General features: G+C 51.0%; 1 protein-coding gene across 1 annotated transcript in view; it reads left to right on the plus strand.

Moving 5' to 3' along the window:
* SREBF2 (sterol regulatory element binding transcription factor 2) overlaps positions 1-11,617 on the plus strand; it is a 30,954-nt gene extending 19,337 nt beyond the window's left edge. The window contains exons 13-19 of the mRNA XM_068142570.1: positions 406-529; positions 2,305-2,414; positions 4,230-4,362; positions 4,916-5,084; positions 6,306-6,491; positions 7,384-7,495; positions 8,720-11,617. Of these exons, the coding sequence (XP_067998671.1) occupies positions 406-529; positions 2,305-2,414; positions 4,230-4,362; positions 4,916-5,084; positions 6,306-6,491; positions 7,384-7,495; positions 8,720-8,940 (1,055 nt within the window). The 3' untranslated portion in view covers positions 8,941-11,617. The remainder of the gene's footprint in view (positions 1-405; positions 530-2,304; positions 2,415-4,229; positions 4,363-4,915; positions 5,085-6,305; positions 6,492-7,383; positions 7,496-8,719) is intronic.
* Positions 11,618-12,094: the final 477 nt, after the last annotated feature.

Consider the following 12,094-nt stretch of genomic DNA (forward strand, 5'->3'; position numbering starts at 1 on the left):
CTCCTTGAGCCTGCCGGCTCTCTTCTCTTTGTATGTTGTATCATGTCACCCCATTCATGTCTACATGCTGAAACACATCCTGGGTATGGCCCTGAATGTCTGGGAGGTGGCTTTGGGGTGACTAAAGTTGATTCTCTGCAGAGAAATGCTATCCCTGTCTTGCTGTGTGCCAGGAACCTGGCTGTGTGCCATTGCCCTTTGGCTGCAGTGGCAGAGAGATGTTTGGCCGAGGGCTGCGGCTTTATAAATGGATCAAAGGGTTTAAAAAGAGCCCTAAAACTTAGTCTTTAGATGAATTCCTCAAGAATTTCCCTCTCCAGCGTTTTGATTCTTCTTTTTGATCGTGTCAGGAGGTGGCTGTCACTACATTCAAGTGAAACATTTTGGTTTCTTCTTCCTCTCTAGCTGATCCTATTGCACAAGTTCATCAGGCGTTTTGTGAGAACCTGCTGGAGCGAGCGGTGGATTCACTTGTGAAGCCTCCAACTAGGAAAGAAGTAGCAGGACAAGAGGAGGAGGAGGAGCCATGGTAAGTTTATGTCCTGTGCTGGGGGCTGCTGGCTGCAGCTGCAGGCTCTGAGGCAGAGCTCATAACCATTGACCATATGCTCAGGGGCAAACTGCGTGGTTAGTCCTTGTTGAAGACTTGAAATGATAATGTCAGTCTGACCACCACAGCTTCATAGACAGTGAGCTCTGCCCCTTCCTGTTAAAAACTCTGAAGCCAAAAGTGCAGCCAGGTAGAGTAAGGATTTCTGGTGTTGGCTGGCACCCAGGGAGGTGGTGGAGTCACCATCATTGGAGGTGTTTAGGAGGAGACTTGATGGAGTGCTTGGTTGCGTGGTTTAGTTGATTAGATGGTGTTGGATGGTGGGTTGGACTCGATGATCTTGAAGGTCTCTTCCAACCTGGTCTGATCTGGTCTGGTCTGTTCTATTCTATTCTATTCTATTCTATTCTATTCTACTGGTTAATTCCTGAACTGGATGGATTGTGCTGTCTCTACTGACAAAAAGTTCAGCGTTCAGGAGCACTACAGTTAATGTGCCCCTGCCACTTCTATAGACCAGAGCAGATATCCAGGGCTCTAAGAGTGTGAAGGTCTGGCAGCTTGGAGAGTGACCCCCACCAGCTCAGTACCTCATGTGTTAGGAGTATTCTGCTAACTGAAGTGCCACATTTACCAGCAGTGAAAAATCAAGCTGACATGTGGCAAGAGCATGAGTGGTGATGTTGGCCAGAACTGTCAGTCTCTAAGCTCTGTGACCAAATGAAAGGGGCCCATAGGTTGAAATCAGAGCAGCTTTTTTTTTTTACTGAGCTATGCCCAGGTCTTTTGTAGACTCCATGGGAAGCAGAGCCCCAGCCTTTACCAGTGATTCTGCACAGTTTCTAGCTAATCTCCAGATATGCTGATGGCAGGCAAATGCTGCAGAAATCTGTGAGAAAGCTAGGCAAGGATCCTGTCCCCAAAATTGTGGGTAAAAGCCTCAAATGGGAAGACATCCCAGTTTCCCTATCTGTATAAGGGAAATATTGCATGCTTAGCTATTTTTTTTTTCCTCCCCAATCTCACATCTGTTTTCTAGCACTGTTGCAGAGAAATGAGCAGCCCTTGGGTCTAATTGCTTGCACAATACAAATGCTTGCAGTCAGATGCTGCTGTTGATGATGAGAGAAGGTGTCAGGACTTGTGTGAGGGAGGTGGATTGTCAATACAGCTCTGGGAGTCCTGACACCTTGTAGGAAGGTCTAGCTTTAGTAATACAGCAAGGCTTTTTGTCTTCTTCCAGGGGTAGGAGCTCAAGATCTGCTGTAGCATGTTCCAGGAAATGAGATCATTGCTGCATGTGCTCCTTCCTCTGACCAATGCTGTAAATGTGTTATCATTTGCATTTGTGCATATTTGCATATATGCAAATAGTCACCCACAGAAGTGTAGTTCAGCTTCTTTTGAAGGTAGTGATTAAAAAGGAGGAGTCTGTAATCAACTTGCAATATATGTCATGTCCAGCATCTCTGTAGCTGAGGTGAGGCCCTTGGGGTTGACTCTCGGTCTGTGCTGGTCATCTTGCAGGGGAAGATGCGAGGCAGTTTCTCCCTGAGCAAGTCTGTGCACTTCCACTCTCAGAGTGGTCTCTTCAGTCCAGCAGTGCTGTGTGCCTTGTGAAGTTTGAGCTTTCTGCAAGTGTGACAGTTTTAAACCTAGTATGAAAATGCCTTGTGACTGCTGAGAGATGCCTTCAGGCTTTGGTCCCTCCTGTTTGGCACTGTAGCAAAGGTCTGCCTTGCTTCTTGTTTCAGCGAGTTCTCCAGTGCCATGGAGTACCTGAAATTGCTCAACTCTTTCTTGGACTCAATGGGAAGTGGAGCCCCACCCTTTGCCAGCAGTTCTGTACTCAAGTCTGCCCTGGGTAAGTCTGGCAGAAGAAAAGCTCTCTCAGTGGCAGGAGCTATTGCTGATAACGTAGCACAACTTCTCCAGCTCCAGGCCAGAAGCACAGTCCCTGGAGCAGGATGTGATTGCTGAGCAGCAGCACACCACGGTGTGGTACAGTGGCCCAGATTGTAGTTGGGAAGGCTCCAAATGGACTGTGTCATCATGTTGAGTGCTCAGGTGGGGCTGCTGTTGTTTGCATTGCTGGGCACCTTCCAAGCTGAACCCTGTGCCCTCACCTGAGAGCTTGCTCCTGACACTGCAAAGTGTGAGGAAGGGTAAAGAATGTAAACAAGCGTGGCAGTGTTGCAGTTGAGGTACAAGGTGGTTTAGTTTTCCGCTTAATTACCTATTGGACCAAATACAGGTTGACCTCACTTCCACAGCAGCTGTCATGTATATTCCTCAGTCCCCAGAGATCTGCAGTCCCTGCTGTTGGCAAGCTCTGGGCATGTACTGGGAGGTGCTTGGTGAGGTGCTTGGTTTGGTCCTTTCATGTATATTTAGCAGGACAGTGAGAGCTGTAGACTCCCTCTGAGCTGTGAGCTCATCTGGGTTTGGGTGGTAGCAGACTGCTGGAGTATTCATCATGCTTGGTGTTGGTGCAGACAGCACCTGGCATCTCTGGATGCTGCTGGAGCTTTAGGCACAGGCTAACTGTGCTGTACCTAAAATGTACAGAGCAATCAGGGAAGGAAGATGAGGGATATCTTTTTCTAGGGATTGTTTTGTGGTATAAAGGGAAGGCTATATTTGGATCAATAGTGTCATGACATTTAAAAGCAGGACAGAGTAGCACAGCAGATGTGCTTTGGCTCTAGGTAGGCTTTGGGAAGTTTTGAAGGGGCTGTTAAATAATAGAGCAAGTTAATTAGGGAACCTGATTTGCTGGCTTGATGGTGACAAGTGCCAAGGCACAGTATACACAAGTGGAATTGTTATTTTGGAGTGGTGAGTGGAGATCCTTGTTGGGGAGAAAGTTAACAGATTTTCTAGACAAGTAGATAGAGTAAACTTTTGTTGACAAGATACAAACTCTGCATCCAAAACTCTGCTTGCAGTCAGGTGCAAGGAGTTTGCCTGATGCCTAGTTCTTTTGTATTCCTGCATACACATTTCAGTGTTTGCCTGGATGGCTGCATTCCTGTGGGATCAGTTTGGGATCGTTAGCATTGATCTCAGCAGAAGGCACTGGCAAGGATAGGTGATACCTGCCCACTTCGATGAGCAGGATGGAGCCAGGTGTCCTATCCTGGCCTGCAGCTTATGATTTACATTTGGGAGTACAGTGTTCAGCTCTAGGGCCCTCCAGCTTGAAAAAAGACAGGGACCTGCTTGAGTGAGTCCAGAGGAGGGCTGTGAAGATGATCAGGGAGCTGAACACCCTCCCTGTGAGCACAGGGTGAGAGACTTGAAGTTGTTCAGCCTGGAGAAGAGGAGTCTCTGGGGACACCTTACAGCAGCCTTGCAGTGCTTAAAGGGGGCCTACAGGAAAGATGGAGAGGGACTCTTTTATCAGGGAGTGTAGTGACAGGACAAGGGCTAATGTTTTCAAACCACAAGACAGTAGATTTAGAGTAGATATTAGGAATAACTTTGTTTTACAGTGAGGGTGGTGAGGCACTAGAGCAGGTTGCCCAGAGTAATTGTGGATGCCCCCTCCCTGGAAGTGTTCAAGGACAGGTTGGATGGGGCTTTGAGCAGCCTGCTCTTGTGGAAGGTGTCCCTGCCCACGGCAGATGGTATTTAGGGTCCTGTCCAACCCGAGCCCTGCTGTGGTTCTGTCCCGCAGGCCCCGACGTGGTGTGCCGGTGGTGGTCGGCAGCGGTGGCGATGGCAATCGGCTGGCTGCGCGGGGACGATGCGGCTGTCAGGTCACACTTTGCGGACGTGGAGCGCATGCCAAAGACCCTGGAGACATCAGAGTGCGTAGGCCCCCTCCTACAGCTTCCAAACCTCTGCCCCTTCTGAGCAGGGGTAGCTCTTCCCCTAATGCTATCATGTAGGGCTACTCCTGCCTCGCTCTGCAGTTGCACGCCTCCTGTGCTCTGGGCCACAAGAACGTGACAAGTGTGGATGTGCTCAGCAGTTCATGTGTAGGTCGAGGCTTGTAGGCTGATACTAGAACTGGAAGTGCACTGAAAGTGTCAGAATTGCTTCTTGAGAGATGTCTTCTAACTTTGTTCTAATTACACAGCCTCCTGCCTTCCAAAGGCAAGCAACAAAACTCATGTGCTGCTGGAAAGGCTGGTGTCACCATCTTGGCTTCTTTGCATTGAAGTCTTTGCCAGTTTCCTTTTAGCCTGTGTAGGTGACTGTCATCTTTTTTCAGTCTAAGAGATGATGATATCTCTGCCCTTGAAGGTAGGAGGGTGAAAGCTGATGCTAGTTGCTGCTTGATCAAGCTCGGCTCCTGGGGCTGCCCTGTGGCAGCATAACGTGGTACTGCTTGAAAGCAGTGCTCCCTTTCTCTTTCAGGAATGCCCTGGTGAAAGCCACCTTCTACGTCTGTAAAGCCATGCAGGCCTCACTGTCTGGGAAGGCAGATGGACAGCAGAGCTCCCTGGGTCACTGTGAGAGGGCCAGCAGTCACTTATGGAACAGCCTCAACATGAGCAGTGGTGTCTCCAGCACCGTCCTCAACAACGTAAGAGCTCTAAGCCCTGGGTTAATCCATGGTCTGTCTTGATTGTTGGGCTGGTCTTGCTTGGGGTGTATCAGTTCCCTGTTGTGTCTGCATTCTCCATCTATCCTGTGTCTTATGGGAGCAGAGGGGAAACTTCTTTAATTTCTTGGAGAGGGCATTTGACATCTTTCTTCCTCTGCTGTGTGGAGGAGCGGATCTGCAAGTACATTGTTTCCCTGGCATGGTCTCAGAGAGCTCAGCTCTCTCCCCTGCCAGTAGCTGTCATCCCTTTCTGGTGGTGCTTTAACAACTTTGAATTTTGCCCACAGAAAGCCATCCATCTCTGTCCTCCAAATGGAGTTCCTGACACCTGTAAAGCAGGACCTCATTAAGTCGAGCCTGCTCTGTTTCAGGCAGCACTCATAAAGTGTGCAAACCTTCCTCTGCGAAAGTGGGACTGTGCCATGCTATTCCTGAGTTTGTGTGGGGCTTGTTTCTCTTCTTTCCAGGTTTACCTAAAGCTGGAGCTTCCCTTCATGGCATATGGGACACAGTTCTGGTCCCTTCTGTCTCTCCTGGGTGGCAGCTGTAGTGCATTGTAGTTGCATTGCATGTTGTGGCAGTAACTGTGCAATGTTTCTGCAGTGCAGTACAGAGGCACTCACCACTTCAGCAGCACAGGTAGAGTCCTCAAAGAGCAACAAGGGCAGGGACCAATGCACAGGGGCCTCAGCAGATGGGATTTGGGCAGCCACTGAGGGCTGTGTCAAGACTACTTTTTGGTTTTTTTTTTGCTCTGGAGGTAGCAAGGCTGTCTCTTTGCTGTTTGCCACTAGTTGGTATCACCATTTGGGCAGGAGAGCCTCTGCAGAAGGCTGGGGCATTGCTGGTCCAATATCCCCTTGGGCACATCTTGTCAGTGGTGGGGTTTGGGCCAGCTTTGTGGAGGTGTTGGCTCTCCTGGAGGGAACAACTATTTCTCAGGTGCTTGTTCCTTAGGCTGGACTTCTTGGTGCCAAGCCCCAGAGATACCACTTGGGCAAAAAGCAAAGTCGTACTCCCTTCGGTGCATCTGGTGGGGCACAACTCGGCTGGGAGGGCTGCGAACCCTCCGGGGTGGGCAGGAGGTGGTGCAGATGCCCTCCCACGGGCTGTGTTGGCAGCTGTGTAGCAAATGACCTGCTGCTCACCTGATGGGTTGTGTTAATGAGCATGTGTGCCCGGGCCCCCTGGCTCTTGCAGATGATCCAGCTGCTGGCCTGTGACTTGCTGCTCTCTCTCCGCACCAGCCTGTGGCAGAAGCAGGCGAACGCCAGCCAGGCTCTGGGTGAGACCTACCATGCCTCAGCCCCCGAGCTGACAGGTTTCCAGCGGGACCTTGGCAGCCTGCGCAAGCTGGCCCACGGCTTCAGGCCTGCCTACCGCAAGGTAAGGGCCTCCTCTGCCTCCAGCTTACCTACAGCCCTTCGTGTTGGGGGTGGGGGGGAAGCTGCAGTCCTTGGAAGTTTAGGGCATGCATTGGTTTGGGTGGGTTGGATGCCTGGGGTGGGATGGTCTGCCATCAGCAGCCTCTATAGTTTCTCTTGGTGGATGATAAGGGGGTTCCCATAGGAGTCTGGTGCATCTGAGAAGGTATCCACCTTTAGTTTCTTCCTAGAAAGCCATCAGCATGGCTGTGCTGCCAAGCAAATACAATGGCATCTTGTCCCTTAATTTGGCTTCAGACTGGGTCAGTCCCTTCAGGAAGTGTGGAAGGAGGCTTCCTTGGCCATGTTGGCTCTGGAGAATCGGGTGCATGCTGTACCTCTAGAGCCCCAGGTGACTCTCTGGGTTTTTTTACCCCTCATTCTGCTCTGTTTAGTCTATGTAGTGTTGAGCCTCTGTAGAGGAAGTGTAGTCCAATGCCTGGAGAAAAGGTTTGCCCTAGTATTGTCCAAACTCTGGGTTTCAGAGTTTGATGCTCTTATCAGAGCACTGCAGTAGCAGCCTGGGGTGAGATGCCAGCCTGGGCCACAGTACCAGGATTTGCTCTCCCAGTTTTCTGCCCTGTTCTCTGCTTTTGTTCCTCCTCCTTTCCAGGCCACTCACAGTTACATGTTGAAAGCTTTTTTTTCCCTTCCTTCCCCTCCTCACACTTGCCCTGACCTGCAAATTCCCCAGGTGGGCAGATGAGGGATGAGGGAGGAAGTGGGTCTCTGTTGTTGTCAAGGTGTCAGTGCTCTGCTTTTGAGATGTGGTGGCTGAGTGATGACATGAGTTCAGTTGCAGCATCACCCCTGTGCCGGCCTGCCTCTCACCCCCATCCTGCCTTCCCTTCTAGGTCTTCCTCCACGAGGCCACGGTGCGCCTGATGGCAGGTGCCAGCCCTACCCGCACCCACCAGCTGCTGGAGCACAGCCTGAGGCGACGCACACCACAGAGCAATAAGCAAGGTGGGTCAGGGCCCAGGCAGTCACCCACTGCCTGTGAAGCTTGAAGGGGGCAGAGTTGGGGAGCGTGGCTGCCACCTGCAGCATCTTCCGTGTGTGAGGCTTCAGGAAATGGAACTCCTGTCAGCCTATGGCTCACAGCAATGCTCTGCCACACTCTGTGCATGAGCTGCCAGCCCTGGGCCAGAGGCATTGGGGAAGAGGCTGGAAAACATCTGCCTTTGTGCAGCCATGCATGCACAATACTTGGCAGGCTGGAGTTCAGGGCAGTCAATGCAAAAGCAGAATCCAGGATATTGTGACCAGCTGGGTAGATGAGGGGAGAGCAGTGGATGAGAGAACCTCAGCTTCAGCAAGGCTTTTGACACTGTGTCCCATGGACATGGGACAGTGGGTTCAAACTGGAACACAAAAGGTTCAACATAAACATAAGGAAAAAAATGCATTTTGAGGGTACCAGAGCACTGGAACAGGCTGCCTGGAGGGGTTGTGGAGTCTCCTCCTCTGGAGACTTTAAAAACCTATCTGTACATGTTCCTGAGCAACCTGATCTAGGTCTGTCTGGATTAGCCAGAGGGTTGGACTGGATGATCTCCAGAGAGTCCTTCCAACTCCTAAATGGGAGAACCAAGAAACATGATGCTGTCTCCTGTGAGGTTTTAAGAAAATGGACAGATGTGAATGGAAACATTCCTGGGGTTCATCATTCCCTTCACATAGAACACACAGAATCAACCAGGTTGGAAGAGACCTCCAAGATCATCAAGTCATCAAGCTGGATGAGGCTCTGTCCAGCCTGATCTAGTGTGGGGTGTCCCTGCCCATGGCAGGGGGGTTGGAACTAGATGATCCTTGTGGTCCCTTCCAACACTGAATGAAACTATGAAACTATGAAGTCCAAGTGATCACCCAACCCTAACTAATCAGCTAGACCATGGCACTAAGTGCCTCACCCAGTCTTTAGGAAGTGAAGTGAAAGGGACTGTCTCTGTAAAGAGAACAGGATTGCCACTCCCTGCCTTAATCTCTCTCAGACTCTTCCCATCTGCTAGCCCAAAGGACCTGCTTGGGGGTCTACAGGGTGGCCCCAGCTCTGGGCATAGCTGGGGGATGCCAGGCAGAGATGCCTGTGCTGACTGGTGCCAGTCAAGGGCCTTACATAGTGACAGGTTTTGTCCTGCAGGTGGTATCTTGACGCTGAGCTGTCTGTCCGCTCTCTGTGCGCAGGGGAACTGGACACGCTGCCGGGCCAGAGGGAGCGAGCCACAGCCATCCTGCTCGCCTGCCGCCACCTCCCCCTCTCCTTCCTCTCCTCCCCGGGCCAGCGAGCAGTGCTGCTGGCCGAGGCTGCCCGCACCCTGGAGAAGGTGGGGGACAAGCGCTCCTGCAACGACTGCCAGCAGATGATCGTCAAGCTGAGTGGGGGCACAGCCATCGCTGCCTCCTAACCCTGGCCTGGGGTCACCCTGTGCAAAGACAGCCTGGTCACCTGTCAGCCTGGACTTCCCTTCTGGAGCTTAAAAAAATGAGGAGGAAAAAAAAAAGAAAAAAAAAATAGAAAAAAGGAAAAAAAAAAGTGCTAGGCTAGGGTTGTGCTGGTGGGATCATGATGGGGTGGGAGAGGGAGGGGTCTGGTTTTGTTTGGTTCTGTTTTTAACCTTGCCCCAGGTCTAGCTTTATTAGTCCCCTTGCTTGTTCTCAGGCACTGCAGCAGATCTCTGTCTAGTGGTGGGGTTTGTGACCGTGCCTGGGACCGTTGGGAAGTGCTGCCCTGACCTGGAGCCCCCGTCCCTGCTGGCAGGAGAAACCTGCAAGCCCGAGGCACAGAGAAGTGACACATCCTGTGTCTGTCCTCAGGGGCACCTTGTTCCCTTCCTCTGTGCCAGAGAAACTTTTGGGGAGGGCAGAGGATCTGCTCGAGCCTTGCCTCATGGGGCTGCTGAGATCTGAGGCTGTTCCTGAGGAAGGGAGGCATCAGCTTCCCTTTCCTTGCACTGCTTGTCAGTAAACTGAAGCCCTTCAGACCCAACTCGCAGAGGTGCTCTGGGAGTATCGCTTGGGGCCAGTACTGCCCAGCAAATTTCTCTACGGTTTTTATACAGGATTTTTTTTATAGGAGTGTTTGTGGCTTTACAGAAATGTAGGGAATGATGCAGCAAATTTCCCTTCCTCTCCATTTCATCCATCTCCTTCCTGTGATGGCTGCATCCGGTGGGGTTTGTTGTTTGCAGAGGACCGAATTGTGGCAGCCTAACAGCAAGCAGAGCCTCGTGGAAGGCTGAGGCATTCCTGGTTAATCTGGTGCTCTGCACTCAGCATGAAGGGTGGATGCTTCTCTGGTGCCTTCTGATTGATGCAGAAACAATTTTTAGAAACTCTTTCTTTTTTTCCCTTCCTTAATTTTAGTCAACTCCAAGTCCCAAAACTTGTCTTCAGGTGGTTGTTTTTTTCCTTCACTTCCCCAACTGCTCAACAGCTCCTGCAGGGACTGGGAGGCACTGGTTCAGGGTGTGAGTCTCCAGCTCTCTTACATTGCTATTCAGAGCAGTTTGACCTGCAGGTGTTGAGTTGCCTGTGACTTTCCAAGAGGGGGAGGCGGATTGGGGACAGGGAAGGAACGAGTTGCCCTCCTTCTCTCTGCCCCTCCTATTGCATCTCTCCAAAGAAGTGCTAAGTGGTTGCCCTCTCACCTGTGCAAATGTAGAAACCAGCCTTTGGCAGGTCAGGGAGACATTGCTCTTTCTCCTTGTGCGTAGCTGGTGTGTGCTCAGTGTCAGCAGCTAGAAGCAGTTGGGTGCAGGCAGCAGCCCAGTCCTATCCTGCCCCAGTCAGGCCAGTACAGCCCAGTGACTCCTGCAAAATCAGAGCTTGGGTTGTTTTGCAAGAACCTTTTGCCTGTGTTCTGCTTTTGCAGAGGGGTGTGAGAGCTTGAGCTCCTTACAGAATGAGGGTAAAAAGATAGGGGGGGTGGTTGTCTCCCTTTGTATGAAGTCTTAGCATCTGGGAGGGGGTTTGTTTTGCTGCAAAAAATTGAACACAAGTAATGCTAGTCCTGGAGTTGGGTGGCTTCAACAAGATGGAAACTGGGGCCAGGAGAAACCACTCTCCCTGCAAAGCCTGTGGCCAGTGATCCTGAGCTACAGCTGTGAACAAAAGCATGGGGACCAGAAGACACTTCCCACCCCACTTTGTTTGGGGAATAATTGGTGGACACCCAGCTGCAATGGCCAGCAGCCTGTGCTTTTCACTGCTGGTAGGCGGGGGCCCCTTCTTCCCAGTGTCAGCAGTCAGAGGGGAGCTCATCCCATTGCTGGTGAGAGGTTGCTATTTAGAGTCTTTGATCAGTGTAGGGGATGCTCTGCTGGCAGCCACTGCTTTGAGCAGGTATCCTGTGTGTGCAGAACAGTTCTGGGGGCTGGGTGGGTTTTAGTTGCCCATGGGAAGCTTCCTGGCTCATCAGTGATCCTGGTTTTGGGGGTGGATCACATCCTCCTATTTTTTTTCTCCTCGTAAGCAGCTTTCATGCTGTCTTCCCAGTGGTGGGCTTTTCCCACAATACAGAAACTCCTTACCCACCTTATTTTGCATTTCCTCAGATCTGTGTCCAACAGGTGGGAACTTTTGTGCTTTAGTAAAAGAGGAAGTGGGATTTTTGGAACAGGGAGGTGCTGAGGCTTCATTTAGTCAGTTACGGTGGGGGATGACCTGCAGGGAGTACTGGCTGGGCTGGGGGGTGTGAGGCTGCTCTTCTGAAACCCTGGTAACTAATGGCATGATCCACAGAGGGTCCTAGCGCTGCTGATGCTTCCCTCCCCTCCAGGGCAGAGGACCTTTGCCCTGTTTTTTCTATACTGTTATTAATTTTGCTGCCCATCTGTCCCTACAACTTTTTTATATGTGTGTGTTTGTACTGTAACCTCTTGTGTTTGCGGGTGGGAGGTAACTGAGTTATGGATTGTGAGGAGAAAGTATATTTATCCACATGGAGTTTGGAGTAGGGATGCTTTGTGAAATGAGGTGCAGCTGGTGGTGGGGAGGTTCCCCAGGGAACATATCTGCTGTCTGAAAACCCTGTTCCAGGGCTCCTGAGCATCTGTTACCTAATAAAGGTGAACATTACCACCACCTCCTCTCTGCCCTCTTTCTCTTAGTTGTCTTCATCCCACTGAGAGCTGCTCTTAAGCATAGATCAGTCTGAAACATCTTTACAGCCAACCACACCAGCACCTCCAGCTGTTAGTTCTTTGTCCAGATAACCTGGAAAATGTAAGCTGTATGGCTTGCAGCAAAAGGTGGGCCCTTGGTGGAGCAAGTGTGATGTGTCTCTGCTCCTTTGGAAGCAACCCCAGAGGCTGAGCACTCGAGTAGAGCCAGGCAAGGTAGAGCTAGGCCAGAAGCCTGCAATTTTAGAGCATCTATGTGGGAGGAAAGCTTTTACCTGACCTTGCTTGGAACAATGTCCTTTCGCTCCATCTCTTTGTTTCTCTGCTCCCCCTGGTAAAACTCTGTCAGAAACATTAAACTTCAGACAGAGGAGATCTGTTTGGTTTTTATGTAGCTGCTTGAAGGGTTTTGCAGTTGGCCCTGGAAACTGTCCCCACC

The sequence above is a fragment of the Melanerpes formicivorus genome, unplaced genomic scaffold, assembly GCF_026170545.1.
Source record: "Melanerpes formicivorus ecotype bairdi unplaced genomic scaffold, bMelFor1.0.p_v2 SCAF_8, whole genome shotgun sequence".
Lineage (NCBI taxonomy): Eukaryota > Metazoa > Chordata > Aves > Piciformes > Picidae > Melanerpes > Melanerpes formicivorus.